The sequence below is a fragment of the Mastomys coucha genome, unplaced genomic scaffold, assembly GCF_008632895.1.
Source record: "Mastomys coucha isolate ucsf_1 unplaced genomic scaffold, UCSF_Mcou_1 pScaffold7, whole genome shotgun sequence".
Taxonomy (NCBI): domain Eukaryota; kingdom Metazoa; phylum Chordata; class Mammalia; order Rodentia; family Muridae; genus Mastomys; species Mastomys coucha.
Window position 1 is genome coordinate 106,075,073 of NW_022196913.1, and position 19,708 is coordinate 106,094,780.

The 19,708-nt window shown below is 46.3% G+C and overlaps 1 protein-coding gene across 2 annotated transcripts in view; it reads right to left on the reverse strand.

Annotated features, from left to right (window-relative positions):
• Positions 1-2,386: 2,386 nt before the first annotated feature.
• Zfat (zinc finger and AT-hook domain containing) overlaps positions 2,387-19,708 on the reverse strand; it is a 184,841-nt gene continuing 167,519 nt past the window's right edge. For both annotated transcript variants that reach the window (XM_031359681.1, XM_031359680.1), the window contains exon 16: positions 2,387-3,234. In XM_031359681.1, coding sequence (XP_031215541.1) covers positions 2,995-3,234 — 240 coding nt within the window. In that variant the 3' untranslated portion in view covers positions 2,387-2,994. The remainder of the gene's footprint in view (positions 3,235-19,708) is intronic.

The following is a 19,708-nucleotide window of genomic DNA, read 5'->3' on the forward strand; positions in this document are numbered from 1 at the left end:
GAGGGCCAGAGTGGCCCTCTGCTCAGGACTTTATCCTGAGGGCCAGAGTGGCCCTCTGCTCAGGACTTGTTGAGTTCATGGAGCATCACTCATGCTCTTTTTTTTTTTTAAACAGTTTTTTAAAATTAAAATCTAATTACACAATTTACCCCTTTCCTTTCCTCTCTCCAACATTTCTCGGGCGTACCCTGCTTGCTCTTTTTCAAATTCCTCCATCCCTGCCCCTGTCTTTAATTGTATTGGTGGTTGTTGGTGGTGGCGTGTGTGCTTGCATGGTGTGTGTCTGTGTGTGTGTGTGTTCCAAAATATGCAAATGTAACCTGTCCAGTACAAACAATGATGCTTTAAGGTATGTGATTCGGTGGCTGACCATTTGTTATCAGATAATCAATTTGGGGGCTCATCCCTGGAGACTATTCATGCTTTCATTGTTTTATGGACCACTTTGTCTGCACACCACATAAGCATACCCACTTCCCAACCATTGTGAGGACTGGCCTTAGGGCAATGAGCATCTCATAGGCTGGTATGTAACAGAAGCTGTGTGCCTCAGGATACATGCTAGTTCATCACCCCAGGCACCAATGAGAGTGAGAGGCAACCAAAGTCACATGCCTGCTGAAAAGAAGAATTGTGCCATTTCTGTCTGGCTTGGGCACCTGCTTATGTAACCCCAGAAAGCAAGTCCTGGCTGCAGAGGCACAGACAGGGCAGATGATGTCAGAGAGCTAGGGGCTTCCAGGTACACAGACACTCTTGGCTGATTTGCTTGTCTAGATTCAGACTGGCACTGGGCCTCTCTTCTTCCACTGGCTCTTCTTCACCAAAGTCACATGCCTGCTGAAGACCAGAACTGGGCCTTTTCAGATCCTCGTAGCAGATCCAGATTCTGAATAGGTTAATTTCTTGATTTCCTATCACTAAAATTCTACTGCTGGCCCCAATTTACTGGGGCACAGCTGTGTCACTGGCATTGATCTTAGTCATGCACTACAGAAACATCTGTGCTCTGACCTTACAGGGACACAGGTAGTAGGCAGAAATGCCGGAACACATCAAGATCTGGCCAAGCAAACACATAATGGAAAAGAAAGCCTGAAGGCAGAGTCCATTGTGCCTTTCCCAGTTATTTCTTTATCTGACATAAAATACTAGTTGGGCTTTAAAAATTCCATCTAACACATCCGTGGTTGTGAGGAAGTCCCCAGAGAGAAGCAGGAACAAGCTGTATTTTATTATTGCTCGAAATATTAGAAAAACCAGTCTAGGAAGGAAGCTGTGAGTCACCAAGCTTTCTGCCCCATTCTAGATGTCCACAAGGATATGGACAGCGAGGGACAGCAAGCCCTTAGCGCTTCTTCCTGGCCAGAGCTGTGTCTTCCTGGAGTAGGGGGTACCTTCTACAGCACAGAATGCCACAGAGCACCTCCTGGTACACACATACACATACATACACACACACATACCTGCCTCTCTCTCATCAATCCCCTTTCAGGGAAGAGCTGTAGGGAATGAGTTTCCTTCCTTCCATCCATCCCTAGGAATACAAACAGCAAATATGCCTCCTATGTGGGCTAAGGTCTCTGCCTTGGTCAAAGCCTCTTCAAGGTTCAGACACCCGAGTCTGTCCATAATCAGAGAACTTGGCAATCATACTCATTCAAATGCAACTGAACGTGGGGCTGGTGGGGGGAACTCTAGCAACCTGCTGAGGAAACTTGGGTGAAGACAGAGTCTGCTTGGAGACAGATTCTCTGCCTGCACTTTGGACACTGGCTGTATCTACGGACACTTGTTGAGACGCACTTTGGACACTGGCTGTATCTACGGACACTTGTTGAGATGAAGATCTCCCGGAATGCTGGCTGACCCTGTCACCTCGGTCTCTTAAATGGCCACCACCAGCCAACGGTTCTAGAATAAATATAATCCCAGCCTCTTCACAAGCCCACCCCTTGTGGAGTTGGCTTATGAATAATCCTTCCCACCTTCCCTTTGCAGCCACCCCCACTCTGGGACAAAGCAGAAATTGTCCTTGTCCACTGTCCAGCAAATACTGGACACAATCCCCATAGCAAAGCCCATGGCCTCCCAAAGGCCACTGGTGCAAACTAACTCATGCAAGCAGAGGGCCCTTTGTTCCTCTGAGGCCTGTGTATTCTCCTATCTCCTCTGTGCCAAGACTTTGCTTGGCTTCCTGCTGAAGTATTCTCCCACAAGCGCTGGAAGGTCATGCAGGGTAAGGTGAGGGGCAACCGGGATGCTAACAAGAAGTTCCGTCGACTGTGTGTCAGTCTGCACCCTTGCACACAGCTCCACTGGGAGAAGGGGACTTTGGTGGCGGAAGGGTGAACAGCCCCTAAGAAGGGCAAGGAACAAGCACAGATGCTTTTATTACACCCACCTCCCTGAGTAGGGGGGTGGGGGGTGGAGAAAATGCATTTATTTTAAAAGCAAAATGAATTCCAAGCTGGGCCCTTGTGATAGAGGACTGTGGGTCACTCATTTGTTCCCAGTGTCCCTGCACTGAGGAGGGCAGGGGTCAGTGGAGAATGCTTGGATGGCCCTGCCCACCCTACCCAGTGGTCAACTCAAAAGACATAAGGCCACTTGCTGCGTGATGTCTGTCTCCCTCTCACAGACAGCACAGTGGGCCCAGCCAAAGATGAGCACCAGGGTGTGGGACACAAAGGGCTGGGGTTGTAGTCAAAGAAGATGCTGATGGGGAGAGGAGTCTCTGGATCTTGAAGCAAAGAAGGGGTAGGGCAGGAGAGCTGATGGAAAGGTCTTCTGAAAACTGAGTGTTATGGGTCAGGATGTGATTTGTACTAAGGACTGGGGTTCTGTATTGCTGGTGATGTGCTGGTTTTGACCACACAAAGGACACTACAGAGAACTCTATCTGGGCCAGTAGACAAGAAGAGCACAGATGGGCCTGGTGGGTTAGGTGGTCTCCAGGCCCACAATGGCTGGCTGCCACAGGAGGCAGGGATTCTAGAGTTCTGGGGCTGGCTGCTCCCCAACCTGCTCCTCCATGGGCTGTGCAGCCTCTTGCACATATACGATGAACTCTGAGGCCTCCCCACCCTGTGTGTACACCGTCACTGTCTCTATGCCCTCCACGTCATCAGAGGACACCACCAAATGGTGCTGCTCGGCCAGCTCCACAGAGGCCTGCTGCAGAGTCTCCTGGATCATGACTGTGTGGTTGGAACTGGGCTCCTCATCGGTGACCTAGGAGGGAAAGTGAAAGGTGACATAAGTCCAGCAATAATGTCAACATCATAAATGTGGCACTGGGAGCTGCACACACTCCTCTCATGGATGCTGCATTGTCTCTCTTCCTTTTATGGAAGAGGAGAATGACACTCCATGACAGAGAGTGACAAGGTCAGGTCTTTCCCACATTGCAAATGGAAGCATCCACACCCCTACAAGGAGTCACAAAGCATGAGAATTAGAAGGAATATATAGCTAAAGATATATAGATGGTCCATTTGACATTGAAGAAATGGCTAGGTTCTTCCTGGTTTCTTTGTTTTTGCTACTCTGGGAGTCACACTTCAAATGCCACAGTCCCCAGGGGCTGTCCATCAATTCAGATGCCTAGCAATTCTTTGGAGGCCTGCCAATAGATCCATGCTGTCACAGTGCTGGGCAGGGGAGTCAGGAAACATTGACAGTGGAGAAAACCAGCTGATTTCAATAGGCATGACTTTCTTGATTGCTCGGAGAGTGCATAGTCCAGGTGAGACCAAATGCTAAGGTGTCATTCCCTAACTATCAATCAGCTTTGGGCTGTTGGTAATTTGTAATAATAACCATCTTTAAACTAGAGAGGAGGAATAGGAGACACATTTAGGAAGAACTGAGAACCTAGATTTCAAAACAAAGGGATGAGTTTAAAAGCAGGCAAGGGGCTGGTGGGCAGACCACTGGTCCATAGGGGATATTTGAGTAGCTATCCTTTCAGGGCCTAATTGGCAAGAGTGACATTCTCTGGGATGCACTAAACAGGTATGAAGGTCAGCTCCAGCACTTCCAGGAAACCTGGGCAAGATGTTTCACCATGCTTGGCCTGCCCAAGGTGAAAGAAGGACCAGCATATGTTCCTTAGAAGGACTAAGTAGGGAAGGTTCAGCTCTTAGAAACTATGGTGTGTGGGGGTAGGGTTAGAGGGGAGACAGCTGTGTCTGGAATCTGTGTGTCTTGATGTTAGATGCTAAAAGAAGATTACGGCAGAGAGAATTCAGAAGCTGCAAAGCTATTCTGAGAGAAAACTGCTAACTTCTCTAGCCATTTCTTTATTTATAAGCCAAAGCATTTACTTCCTTCCTTTTACTATTTATTTCCATTTCATTTATCTGGGAAGATGCACCAGAACCAAGGCTGTGGAGGTAAATACTGATTTCTTTCCATTTGGGATGCTGCAAACCCCCTCCCTCACCCGTTTGTAAACTATATGGAGGAAGTAAGGGGGATGGCTGATAAGTATTGAGGTCTTCAGGAAGCATGTGCAAAAAATACAGTGCACTCCAGGTAAATGTGGTGGTCTCATGTGGTGAGCAGAGGGGAGAGAGACACGAAGAGCTCACGTGACACACACAGTTGTACTCAGTATTGGCAGGGGGAAGGCTGCAGAGAAGGGCAGATGAGGTTTAAAGCGATGTTTGCAATGAGCTCTTCAGATCTAAGCGCCTTAGCAGTTCACACGCAGACTGAGCCTTTATTTCATAAAGCAAGGCAGGAATTTCTGAGAAGTCCAGGCCTCAGCCCATGTACGCTTGCTCTATTACCACCCTGCTGAACATTTCTGTCTGTTTTGTCTGCTACCTTTTCTAGGTGCTGAAGTTCATTTAAGAGAACCCTTTCTCCATTTGATTCTTGTCTTCAATTTCTAGCCCCAGGTTGGTTTTGTCGGCAAAATCTGTACTACATTCATCTATTGATTCTTATGCATGGAGCATCACAATCGATCATCAGAAAAGGTGACAGATGATGGTAACTGTGCATTTCACTGAAGTCCCAGCATAAGCAGGTCTTAGGCTAACACAGGTCCAGCTAGGGGGGCTCCCCAAGTGCACTTGCTGCTAATGGCTGCACCTCTTCCACATACTTAGGAGCTACACCGTAAGGGCGAGCCAGGGGGGCTTATGAGCCTTTGAAGTATGTGCTCCTCAAGTGTCCTGCAAGTGTCACCTACTCATTCTGCCTTTCTGCCATTTCGTAAGCATGCACTGCCTACCCTGTTCCCACAGAAATCAACAGCTGTTTAGTGCTATAGTTTATTGAACACTTCCTCAAGCCTTACTCCAATTCCTCATACATAATATCTGTTCCCTCTTCACAAATGGCATCATGAAACTCCCCCCCCCCCAGGGGCCCGCTGATTCAACTAAAGTCGAGGAGCTCACAAGGAGCAAAAGCTGGACGTCGTGCTCATGAGCGAAATCTAGTGCTCTTTCTTCCTCGGCTGGTGAGTGTGGCAGTGACTAACGGTATCGCGTGGCACAGACTGATAGGGTAGAATTACTGCTCTTTAGCCATCCGAGGCAGACAAAGGTTGGCTTGTACAGCTTGAACCATTCTCTTTGTTCAAAATGATCACTCTAACAGTTTAATCTATTAGCACAGGTTTAAAATTGTTCTCCGCAGCAGAAATAATATGGCTTTCACAGTGTCATTACCCACTGAGACGGATACTCTGTTTCTCCCAATGCTGTATCTAACATGTCTTTCAGCTAAATTATTAGCAGCACGGACAGCTTAATAGAAAACCTGAATCCATGGAGCTGCATAAATTATACACTACACCAGGTCCTATATCCAGTACTTCTGCCCATCTTAGATGTTCTAGAATGAAGTATTAAACCCTGCTCGTGACCTACCCTGGGCAGATCTATCGCTGCTGGAGAGCAGCTTCCTGTGGGGACTCTGTCTCTTCACCTTCATCTCATGGCCCGCTCTGCAGCATGGATGGATATTCTATAGGATGCCATGTCATCCAGGGGCTTCCAGTCCCTCCACTATGTCCATATTCCTCACCTGTCCTTCCTTCTCACCCTCCTTGAGCTCCCTCTCCACTGTCTATATAAAATCCATCCCCACAAGCTTAAATCCTCTCCTTCCCAACTTTCAAGAAAGTCTCGGATATCCCTTTTGCTCACAGACCCTCAAGGAAGATGCAGCCTTGTGTCCTTCCCCAGGCTTTTAAGACCCTGAATGGGTTCTGGGTTACAGTCCACCTCCAAGTTCTCTAGGCAGACCTATAGCATCTGTGGGAACAGCAATACTTGCTGTGCAGATGTCAGCTTAGGCATCAGTGTTGAAGCATTTTAGCACCCAAGCCTCAGAGAGTGTGCGGCTCAGGGAGGACGGGAAGCTGCCTGCAAGGCCCTACTTACCACAGCTATGGATGGTCCAGTAGAGGAGAAGGCCGCACCCAGGTTCCTGTGCTTTTGGTAGACATGAGCTTCAGCTGATTGATTACTCCAACCCAGAATTCAGCCAAAAGGGCAGTAGGTGGTTGGACCACCACACAGCCTCTTCCCTAGTCCCTCATCAGTTTCTTGGGCTGGACCTCATTTTAATATCTCTTTAGTAAGAATACATTGAAAGGCTCCTCTGCCAAAGTGTTTCATGTTTCAGAAAAAAAGATGCCCACAGTCATACCTCACGGTCGTACAACAGAAAGCAGTACCAACAGCACAGTTCCCTGGACTGGGCACAATCTACATCCTATCCTCAGCACCCAACGTTGGCTAGGAGCAAAATCTGAGGAGGTGGGTGCCTTGTCTTACAGAAAGACCACAGAAAAGAGGTGGTCCACTGGAAGCCTGCAGAGAGTACTTCTCCCTCTTGGCAGCTTTTGACCTTCGGCTTGCAGCCTCCACACCTTCAGAGTCTCCACCTGAGCACATGTGCTTCTGTTTGAGACTATACCAACTACTACCTCCTGGGGCACCAAAACAGCCCAGAGACACAGTCAAGGACACAGACATGACAAACAAAGATAATTAATGAAAGAAAAAGCTGTAGCTCATGGCTGAAACCCAGCAGCAGCAATGAGGAAAAGAAAAAAAAAAAAAAACATTCTCACTAGCTGGCATTGATAGGAACACTCTTTAAAGCCACCAAGGAGCAGAAAAAGCAGGACACATCTGCAGCATACCTTTACCCAGTGCTCGCAAAACAGTGTGCCAATAACTCCTTGGCACCAGCACTGAACACCTGTGCTGGAGCTTATGGCCACATCCTCATCAGCACCATCTACTAAAATAAGTTTGAGCTTAGTCCCAATGGAGCATTGGCACTGCCAAGCTTCATACAGGGAAAGTTAGACCCAGCACAGCACATAAATAAAGGGTTAAAGGAAGATGAAAAAATACTTTAGCTGGCCTACATGCTACCCTCATGCGAAGCCTGAGGGCCATTACAGGCCTGCAAACAGACAAGTGGATTCAATTCGAGGATCCTAGGTGAAGGGTCTTATCAGGATAGAGACCCTTATGTATGCCTTTCAAGAGACAGAAAGTCAAAACTACTGTCATCTCTGCCACTGTTGCTGCCATGCCAGGAGATTGCACAACTCAGGCATCCTTCACATCTCAGAACTTGAGCCAGGTTCCTTTTTATTAAGCCATGCCTTGGAGATCATCTCTCTCTAGATGCCATTAGTGTCCATGATAAGGAAGTATCTGGGGCTGCAGCCCAGCAAATGGACCAAGCCACTTCTTGCTCTCTTTGCTTTGGCACTCCTGTTCCCACTGAGAACCCTGTGACAGGGAGAAGGTCACAGGACTCAGAATGTCAACAGAAAGACAAACCATGCTCAACACAATCCTCAGAACACAATGAACCCTCTTTACGGGCAGGGCTACTAAATAAGACCGGGCATGGGAGGAGCGGAGGCATAAAGAATCTAAGAGCCAAACTCTCGTGTGTGTGTGTGTGTGTGTGTGTGTGTGTGTGTGTGTGTGTGTGTGTGTGTGTGTGTGTGTGTGTGTGTGTGTGTGTGTGTGTGTGTGTGTGTGTGAGTGTGTGTGTGTGTGTATGAGACAGAATACATAGACACAAAGAGAGAGAGAGAGAGAGAGAGAGAGAGAGAGAGAGAAAGAACATGGAAAGGAAGATGGGTTTACATACATATATACGTCTATGTGTACAGAATTGTGTATATGTGTGTCTGTCTGTGCTAGTTGGTTTTATGTCAACTAGACAAAGACTATAGTCTTCTGAGAAGAGGGAACTTTAATTTAAAAAATGCCTCCAGAAGACTGGGCTGTAAGTAGACAAAAGTGTAGGGCATTTTATATATTAGTGATTGATGGCAAAAGGTCCAGCCCATTGTGGGTGGCCACTCCTGGGCTGGTGATCCTGGTTTCTTTAAGGAAGCAGTATGAGCAAGTATTGAGGAACACGTCAGTAAGCTGCACTCCTCCATGGCCTCTGCATCAGTTCCTGCCTCTAGATTCCTGCACTGCTTGAGTGCCTGTCCTGACTTCCTTCAGTGGTTCCCCTCAGGCCTTGTGGTCAGTGTTGGCTCACCAGAGTTAATGAGGTCCTCAGCTACTCACAGATCCATCATTTAAAGCATGGAGTCTCCTGTGCCATGATCTTTCTCAGTCATGGCTTCCTGCAACCACATCATAAAGCTTGGGGTCCCTCTAGAACTGGCAAGGGCCTTTCTATCCTCGCACTCTCCCCTGCTCTGCCTCCATACTGAACTCTGGGCCCTGAACACATACATACACTCTTGTCCCTGAGCGTCTACCAGTCCTGCTTTTCCTGCATCACTCACCCTTTCTGACACGATCCTACCTAGATCTTGGGAGCTCTAATTTGTGTTCTCTCCTTGAAGAAGTCTCACAGGCTCCTAGAACTTATATTTCCATATGGTTTCGTGCGGTAAGACCAGGTTTTCACCCAGTCACAGCACTGATTGAGCTAAGCCTGAGATGTCAACTTGTCCCTTCCAAGCTAAGAGAGTAGAGCCTCCACTATGCACTTCCTAATAAAGCTGCTCTCCTTCTTATTAGTGTACTGCTCATGGTGTGTACAGTGCTCTTCTCTCAGCCTTGCTGGTAGTTGGTGTGACCACGGTGGACTCTGCTCCAATGGCAAGAGAGAAACTTAAAAGGGTTCCACTATCCTTCTGTGCCAGGACTCAGAAGTATGGAGTTGGTCTCATCGAGCTGACACCCATTCACCAAAACTTCCTTAGATTCTCAAGGCCACCTGGCTGGCCTCTTTGGCTTGAAGCCTTCTTCCACTTTGAGATTTAGCAGTGTGGGGAAGGGGGTAACTGATATCACTTCTCTGGCTCTAGCTTCATTCTCTATCCCTCTTAAACAGGTTAATGACAAGACAGCCAGCTGTCCATCAAGTTAGCACTGTCCTGTAAGTAGGAACAGCCACACATAAACAAGTTCAGTATCTACAGAGGAACTACCTTCCTACCGACCTCTGAATCTGTGTGTGGTTGTGGCTGAGTACTCTCACTGTTTTATGATAAATTAGTTTATTTACTTTGCCTTAGTATATTTAGAACACTAGACTGTTTCTGTTTCTATTGGTCATGTGTATCTGGGTATCTTGGGTAGTAAAATCAATGGAACATAGTATCTAACAGTCAATAAAACCTCTGGGTTCATGGCTGGTGACTATGAGCTGCCAGCCATCTGCCCTCCTAGCAGCCAAATCTGCTACTTACTAGCTAGCCTGGGACTGATGCCCTCAGAGCCACTATCTTATTGTCACTTCACTCCAGACTGACCTGTGTCCTTGTACTCAGTTGTTCCCACATATACTCTTCAAGATAGAAGGAAAGGATGTAATGAATGGTTTCATCTAAAATGCTCTGACTCCCAGGATGGTCAGATCTATTTCTCAGACAGAACCAAATGAGAAAGCAGCCTACAGTTTTATGGCATATCCTGTGAACATTGCCCTGGAAAGGAGCATACTCCTCCCAGCAGTTAGAGTCTCTCCACTGCTTGGGTGAACAACACACCATTGCTTCCCCTTCATTCCCAGAAGAGAGGCAGATCTGCCTCATGGGGGTCACAGCAGGCACAATCTTTGTCACAACCTAGCTTAGGAGTAGAGCCCCATGCATTGGAAACATAGACATTATAAATGCAATCCCAAATTTATTGAGGAAAAAGAAAGGATAAATGAACGTGCTTTGTGGGAAATCATCATAAGTTTCTAACTTTAGAAATATGTATATTTATATAGAAGACCAAAATGTGGTGATGCTATATCTCCAAGAAACTTGTACAAATACCAAAAATATTCACAGACAGGAAGAAGCCATTCCTGAAGATTGAAAATCCTTTTAAAGGGACAGAATGCAAGGATGGAGGAAAGCTGTGACCCTCCCCACCCCAGGCAACCCTCTTTCACAGGGGTGATGACATGTTACCTCCTCTGCTCACTATTTTTCTCTTAGTAGTACGCAGATAGCTGATACTTTTCTTTTCTGGGAACATAAGCCTCAGATAAAGTTCAAAGTCAATATTTCATAACAGCTTGCTAATACTTGTTCTCGGTCTCTATAGCAATCTCCAGGATCTGAGATGCTGGCTGGGCCTCAGGGGGAGCATAGAGCCAAAACTGTATCATGTGTTTTAAGCATAGGGCAGGTTCTGGTACAGAACGTCATGTGTTTACTCAAGTTTGTTCACTTGGGCTCCCTGACCTAATAATATGAATGGGAAGGACCAACTGTCTTTGAGAAAGAATTTGGAAGAGAAAAATGGTGGGCAGGCTTTTTCCTGGCCTCTTAATCACAGGAGAAGGACAAAAACTTTTGGACAAATCAGCTTGCTGCACAATGCACAGAGGTCTTGTCTTAGTCAGGGTTTCTATTCCTGCACAAACATCATGACCAAGAAGCAAGTTGAGGAGGAAAGGGTTTATTTAGCTTACTTCCATCTTGCTGTTGATCACCAGAGGAAGTCAAGACTGGAACTCAGCAGGTCAGGAAGCAGGAGCTGATGCAGAGGCCATGGAGGTTATGTTCCTTACTGGCTTGCTTTCCCTGGCTTGCTCAGCCTGTTCTCTTATAGAACCCAAGACTTCCAGCCCAGGGATGGCACCACCCACAAGGGGCCCTACCCCCTTGATCACTAACTGAGAAAATGCCCCACAGCTGGATCTCATGGAGGCACTTCCCTAACTGAAGCTCCCTTCTCTGTGATAACTCCAGCCTGTGTCAAGTTGACACACATAATCAGCCAGTACAATTGACCCCTTGTCACCTTGACACACAAACACATCACTATTAAGCCTCAACCCTTATTTTCTTATTCATCCCCAAGATCTAAAGTCCCACAGTATTTACATATTGAAAGTTCAATCAATTTAAAATGTCCAATATCTTTTAAAATTCGAAGTTTGTTAACTGTGGGATCCACTAAAATACATTCTTCCTTCAAGAGGGAAAAATATCAGTGTACAGTCACAATCAAAAGCAAAACCAATGTCTGGGATCCAACTCACAATCTTCTGGGCTCCTCTAAGGGCTTTGGTTACTTCTCCAGCTCTGCCCTTTGTAGCACACATCTTGTCTTCTGGGCTCCACATGCCTGTACTCCACTGCTGCTGCTGTCCTTGGTGATCATTGCATGGTACTGGCATTCCCAAAACACTGCTGTAACTAGGCTTTACTAATAGCCTCTCATAGACTGTTTTCACGGTGCCAAGCCTCAACTCCTTTGCATGACACCTTCAGTCCTGGGCCATCAATTGCAAACTGAGTCTGCACCTTCACTTATGGCCTTCTATGGCCTCTTACTGTGCCTAGCCTCAGCTGCTCTTCATGACCCCTTCGTGCTGTCAAAACCAGTACCACCTAGGTGACTCTAACACATTACCAAGTCCTGCTGCAGCACAAAGTACAACCTTGGCTATCTCTGGAACACAGCCTCTTTGTGCTATCAGAAAACATTTCTCAGAAGATGTCACCTCAGTGATGCTGGTCTCTTCTTAATCACCACTAATTTCTTAGCTCCAGCTAACCAGCATCAATAGTCCTAGTAATGCAAAGTTTTTGCTTTAGTAGTTCTGTTATCTTGTTAATCACAGCTGATACTTCAGCCCCAGCTAACCAGAACCATAGAATCTTCACAATCAAAACAACATGACCCTGATAAGAGTCTTTAATCTTCCCTCTGAAATTTCACAAGCCAGGCTTCCATCTTCTGTACTGTTCTCAACATGATCTTCCAAGCTCCTACACAACATCCCATAGAGCTCTTAACAACCAATGGCTCTTCTAGCTCAAAGTTCCAAAGTCCTTCCACCGTCCTCCCCAAAACATGGTCAGGTTGTCACAGGAATACCCCACTCCTGGTACCAATTTGTCTTAGTCAGGGTTTCTATTCCTGCACAAACATCATGACCAAGAAGCAAATTGGGGAGGAAAGGGTTTATTCAGCTTACTTCCATCTTGCTGTTGATCACCAGAAGAAGTCAGGACTGGAACTCAAGCAGGTCAGGAAGCAGGAGCTGATGCAGAGGCCATGGAGAGATGTTCCTTACTGGCTTGCTTTCCCCTGGCTTGCTCAGCCTGCTCTCTTATAGAACCCAAGACCTCCAGCCCAGGGATGGCACCACCCACAAGGGGCCCTATCCCCCTTGATCACTAATTGAGAAAATGCACACAGCTGGATCTCATGGAGGCACTTCCCCAAATGAAGCTCCCTTCTCTGTGATAACTCCAGCCTGTGTCAAGTTGACACACAAAACCAGCCAATACAGGTCTTACTAACTGGACATCTCAGTTCTCTATACCTTAGAAGTCTTCATCCCATTTAATCTGCCCTTACTTGCCTGTGGAAGTAGGGAGAGGTAGACCCATGTCTTGTAAACTGTAAGCAATGCGGAGAGCAACATGGAATCTCAGAAGGAGTAAGTGATGAATGGTACTCACAGTTACTCTGAGGTGCCATTCCTTCAGGAGGAAGAGCTCGCACTTGGCTCTATCCCCAAAAGATGGCCTTCCAACACAGGAACCAACCCTGCACATGTGGCATATGTGGCTCTATAGGATGTATACATGCTACCTGCTTTACAGTGGGTACCCAATAAATATCAATATGTGCTAGTAAAGTGGGCCCCAGAGAGGTATTTTAAAGGCCCACTTAAACAGATGGTAGAGTGGTCACAGTGAGAGGTAGGGGAAGACATGGCATTTTGCTATCTGAGCATCTTTCCATATGTAGACAATCTTACCGAAAATGTCATTTTGCTGTACTACATGCAAGTGCACATCACTGCCAGGATCTTCCCACAGGGCCTCTCCAAGTTAAAGATTTCAGGCATACAGCCCAATAAGGCTTTGCCTCTAATAGCTAGCCCTCAGGTCAGAGAAACATTTCATACAATTCCTCAAGAGGAAAGATCCCCACTGTACCCACCCAGTCAGTCACTCCAGAGCAGTGCACTCCCAGCACTCACTGCCCCCTGTTTTCTCAGCCTAGTGGTTGGGGGCTGGAACAAGGCCTTGGCCAGGACTGTCCCTGCCTTTTGTTGGACATCCCAAGGATGCTTCTCTGTTAGCAGATACACTGGTTACTTTCTGTTGTTGTGCTGAAACACCACGACCAAGAGCAACTTTAAAAAAAAAAAAAAAGAGAGAGAGTTTATTTTGGCTCCCATTCATGAAACACACAGGCTGACCTCTCTTGGCTATTTCTTATAGGGAAGAGAGCCTTGGCTGTCAGATCGGTGTCCTTCTTGCCCATAATCACCTACCTACTCCTTTTCACTTTGGTCCATGCCCCTCAGCATCAGTCACATCAAATCAGCCCCTCTCTTAGCTTGGGCTGCTGTAGCAGAGCACCTTAGATCAAGTGGCTTATGAACGGCAGGAGTGTATTTTCGTATTTTTCTCACTTGGAAAGAACAGAAAAGAAAAGGCTGGCACTACGGCCCCAATGTGGCTGGGGTCTACAAAGGACCACATTCACGACAGCATATGCCGACTTCATGTAATCTTATGGCTGAAGGAGTGTGAAGGCCTAATATAATGGCTTTAGTCCCACTCATGAGTGTTCCATCTCTATGACCTACTCTCTTCCCAAAGCCCTACTTTCTAATGATACTATTGCATTCGGGGTTAAATTGTAACATACGCATTCCAAGATACAGACATTCATTCCATAATGGCCTCTCCCAGGGAGGACTGCCTTTTGTGAAAATAACTCAAATTGACTCAACATGAGGTTGTATAGGGGCCCACAGGCATGTGTTAATTTAGGTTAATGTAATTGTGTTTATTCTAGGATGAGCCACGCAGTAAACCCTCCTAAGAGACAGGTGGGTCTAGAGAGGTAGCTCCATGACAGTGTACTTGCCTAGCCTGGGCAAAGTTCTGAGTTCAATCCCTAGCCTCGCAAAAGATAAAAAGGAAAAAAAAGTATCATTTTACCTTGCTGAGACTCCCAGTATGGAGCCTAGATAAATGCATGCTGCCTGCTGAACAGAATCATCAAAAGAAAAACATTCATAATTGAATTCTACATATATAGAAAGGAGTTAAGGAGTTCTGCTGCGTCTGTCGTGCCAAGAGCAGACACTGCAGTCTTAACATATACCAAGCCCAGGGCCAACTGCTTAATTTACATAATCTATTCAATGGCCCCACTGGGGAAGTTTTATTATTTTAAAATATTACAGAGAATAAAACTGAAGTTCATTGAGAAGTACTTTTCCAAGGTCACAAGCTATAAAGAGACAGGTCTGGGGTTCAAACCAGGCACTCTTCACCTCCCATTTTGGTATTTGCATAAGCTCAATACTTACGGTTGTGCCAAGGGAGACCCAGGCACTGTGACACACCCTAGGCTGACACCCATGTCATAGACTTTGTGGAAGGCATGCCTTTGTGATTTCCACCCAGCAAGGCACCTACAGCCTGCCTGGAGATGATAAGACTGCTTGGTAAGTGCACTCCAGCCCACTCAGCTCAGCATCCTTGGTTCTGAGCTCACAGTCATTATTACAAATACACATGATGCCTACGAAATGAGCCAGACCCTGAGTCGGGTGCTCGAGAGCCCAGGGACACCTAGGAGACTAAGCTTCCACCTACCATATAGATCTTCAGTGTGATAAGAACTAACCATACATACACTACAGCCATACGAGGCTATGGTTTGAACAAAGTCTCTAAGAACTACATGAAGAAGAGGGTCCTGCTGCCATTCCACATTTCATTGCTGCTCAGAAACAGAGGAGAGCTCCTTGCAGGGTGGGTCTCCTTGCAGAGAATAGTCACTGCCACTCACCTTCTCTATACTTAGAGATGGAGGAAAGGGACAGAGAGCAAACTGAGTGTTCTTCCAGATGAAGCCCTTCCTGGGCAAGCAGGAAGTCCATATATGCCTGCAGACTATTCTCTGAGCAGGGCTCCATAAGGGCAGGCTACTGCATACAGGTCTAATGTTAGCACAGAGTATTTGGGTCTCAGTTGACTTATTCAGTGACTATACCCATCATCCATATTGCCTAAGAAGTTAACTGAAAAGCAGTAACTTATAACAACCCTAACTCCCCTGACCCAAATTATACAGGTGGCTATCACTAACTGGAGATGCTCTCTATTTTATGGACCACAGATCTTGTTAGGCCTCAGTAACCAAGCTTCCTCCTTTAGAATCTACAGTGTCATCTAACCACAAAGAAGCATGGTCTCTTATATTCACAGGCTCTAGAGGACTGTACTCCGTGGACTAGAAGGTCCACTGAGGGCTTACTGAAAGCTCACTGCCAGGAAGAGGCCGTGTGATACAAATAGACAGCTCTCATCTTGGGCCATGCCTACATCTAATGCACAAGCCACAATGTGGGAATCAGTTCTACAGGAGAGGAAGAAAAGGCAGCCATAGGCTAGTGCATGCTAAGCAAGGAATGGGGGTTGAGGCAAAGGGCAGGTGGCCTTGAAGTTAGCGGGACCACAGCGAGGTTCTAATCTAACTTTATGGGCACATCCTAGGTTATCAGAAGAATTATAAGACCTGGAGAAGTGCACAGTCTAATTCAGGAGGTTTGTGGTAAGACCAGTGATTATATATCTAATAAAATTCCCAATGCTAACACTACTAGCACTGGAGAGTACATCTTGGTGAGTGAGGAACTAGGTAAGAGTAGCATCCATAAAATTTTTAAGAGAATTTTTAAGGCATCTTATACAGGTGGGACTTGAAGAACATGCAGGTAGGTAGATGACATACAGAAGGCAAGAGGAGCAAGGTGACTCCCAGCCTCCAAAATCAATGCCTACCTGGTACATGTGGATTGGTTAGGGATTGGTTAGGGAAACAGAGAAGAGGAGCAAGGGGTAAGAAGTGGATAGTTTGCACTGAGGAGAATTCCTGTGGCCAGGATGGAGGCTACTGGCTCAGTGGGAGCTCCAAGCAAGGGGTAACCAGAGGTGTACTGTGTGGGGACAAATCCAAGAAAGGCCACTTCACATCATAACTCCTATTTCCTCCTCGCAGGGAAGAACTGCCTTGGCCTTATCTCTACACCTGAAGTAGACTCAGTGAGTTCAAACCTCCACATACTTTCCCAGAGTGAAGCTGCAGAGAGAAAGGATGGGAATAAAGAAAATTTATCAGCAGGGGTTAGGATGAGAAGCAGGAAATAGGTACCAAGCAAACTGTAATGAATGACTGTATTAAAACTCAAGTGGGATTCTGCGACTTGTAGGGACCACAGTAGGAAAAGTCGAGCTTAGAGAAAGGAAGGGAGAAGCAATGCTTAGCACGGGCATCCTCAGCTCTAACAGTGAGATGTACAAGGGAGACTGGCATCTTCAGCTCTAAAGGAGGTATATATGGGGAAGGGTACCATAATGAGACAGACAGAAGCCTTTATTCAATTTCTACAGACCATTTCTCATATGTCCAGAGTTATATTATGGGGCTTATTCTTACTTCTAAGATTTCACAAAGAAATGGACTTTTCAGCAACTACCAACGCATGGGAGGGCTCAGCAAGTAATAAAAAAGCTTTGAGAGGAAGCCATTTGGCATGTCAGCCATCAGACAGTATGCCAGGGGCAGAACTCTCTGAAAGAAATGCCATTTAGGAAGAAGAAAGAGAAGAGATTTGAAAGGCTGGGTGAGAGCTAAGGAGGGCCTACAGAGGATAAAGGTGGCACTAAGTAACAGCAGAGGGTCAGCTGTTCTTCTGTAGCAGCATCTCCGTACTGAAGGCCACAGTTCAGAAACAACAGAACAAGTACTCTGTAAAGGAGGAGCAGTATGAACGTGCCCTAGGAGGCTACCTTCATGAATTTCAGGATCCTGATAGAATTAAAGATGGCAGGGACTCGTGATCAAGTCAACTTTATGGCAAAGCTCCCCAGGAAGGAGCCAAAACTGACGGACCAACCAAAACCAAACCATGAGGTGGGAAGTCTGTCATGGAGAGCCCTGTGGTGGGGGCAGCAGGAAGAACAGTCATTTTCATAAAGGATCCTAAGAGTTGGAAATACAAGCCCTCAAAAGAGCGGGAGGATCAGAACAAGTTCCTAGCCAGTCAGGATTAGAAAGTGAGACCCTGTCTCAAAGAACAAACCAAACTAAACCAAACATGCAAACACAAGAGCTGGGAATCAGACAATAATAGTAAAAACTTGGCTTGGAGGCATCTGCTGGAATCCTGAAGCACTAGGTTCCCAGAACCCGGCAAGTGTTTACTCTCTGTCCCTGTGACATGCACCCGCCTGAGTGTCTGAAAATACATACATACAAATACACACATGCATGTTTCCTTCATCTTCTACAAAGAATCCCTTAGATGAACCACAACACAGAAGCCATAATGATACTGAGAGGGAACAACATAAACCAGTATTTTGTTAATGGGGCAAGAGGATTAAGCAGCTGTTACCTGTGGTAACACATACCAGACCAATATGATGTCCCTACCAGCCTAGGAATGGGAAACAGAAATAGAGTAGAGGCCAGGCCTGCTGGGGCCTACTTTCATCTCTAGCCTCTGGCTGTCTTGAACCTCAGGAGAAACTGATTCCAGCCCTACACAAACGAAACTTTCAAATTCCACTATTTCATGTCATTTGCACTGAAGGGGCAACAAAGAAAAAGAAAGCTAGCCTTCCTGAGGTCAAAGAAAGAGAAGCCTCACCATGAACCACTTCAAAGCCCTTCAGCTGCCAGATATCCTCCATATCAGGTAGGGCTCTTGGGTCAGGCTGCTCGATATGTAATTACAATAAAACAGAGGAGGATGGTTTCTTTCAAATGGTCATGAAAATAGACTCTGAAGCCACTTCATCTAAATCCTCTCTTGTACGGTTCAGCCCATAATCTGGCTACAGTCTCAGGTCATGCTCAGCTTCATGAGCTAAAGCAAGAGGCCAGGCTGGGCTCTCTTTGCAGGGCACACAGGCTCTTGGGCCAGGGGCCGTACCTGGAAGTTCCTCTGTAGAGCAGCTTCTCTTAGCACACTGTCCAGATGTGTGCTAAGATGGTGACAGTGGACTTAGCAAGCTTGAAAAGTGGGGACATAACACTTTTAACTATCGCTATACTGTGGAATGTCTCCAAAGACGCGTGCCTTGAGGATCTGGTCCACAGAGGTAGTACTGGTGGGAGAAGACAGAAGCTTTAGGAAGCAGGACCTTGAAGAAGAAAGTGAGATTACGGAGGCAGCTCCTAGAACGGAATATTTAAGTTTCCAGCCCTTTCCACTCTCACATTGTGGCTGAGGTGCCATGAGGTGAGGAGCTTTGCTTCACTGTGTGCTTTTGGCCCCATGAGCCGCAATACATATCACCTCATAAGCATCACATAAAGAGCGGGCATGATCGTACATGCCTGTAACCCCAGGGCTAGAAAGGAGGCAAGAAGATCCGAGGGACTTTCTGGTCAACCTGTAAACCTAATCAGAATCCTGGATTCAGTGAAAGACCCAGTCTCAGAAAAGGTGGAGAGTGATGGAGGAGGACATGCTGTATCAACCTCTGGCCTCCATCGGTACACGTGTGCGCATATCCACCCACTAAATTCTCATGCATGTACATGCATATACCACACACACATATAAAAAAGTAAGTCCATACAAAACATAGAATCTATTTGGACCTTGTAGAATAAGTACATAAAGCAGACAATCCTGCTTTAAAAGATATAAAATTATGGCATGCAATAGGAATTTCAAACATTGTTGTTGCATGTCTTCATGTACTTTTATTACAAGGAAGCTTTTTTTCTCTTCAGTATTAGCAGGAGGTGATCAGATAATCTACACATGAAGCCAACAGTGCAAGCAAAACTAGTCAGGAGTTGTTGGTCAATTGTTCTGTGTCCTGACTTGGGTTGTAGCAAGAGGAAGTCTTCAATACTGCTGCCCTGTGCTCTGCAACCTGATGAGAGGCACTGGGCATCCCAGTAGGGGAACAGGACTCCATCAGGGATTCAGCAGTCTCATTAGCACACGTGATTTCCTGACTGAAAATATCCTAAGTCAGTGCTTAATTAAAAGAAAAAGAATCAATCAACCCAATAAAAACAGCCAAAGTAAACATAAATGATGGGATAATTTAATCAGAGGACAGATATTCCTTCACCTACAAAAGCTTGAGATATTTCTGTCCCTCTGCTATAGGTGAGGGCAGGTTAATGTTAGTCTATCTGGCCATCAATCCATCCATCCATCCATCCATCCATCC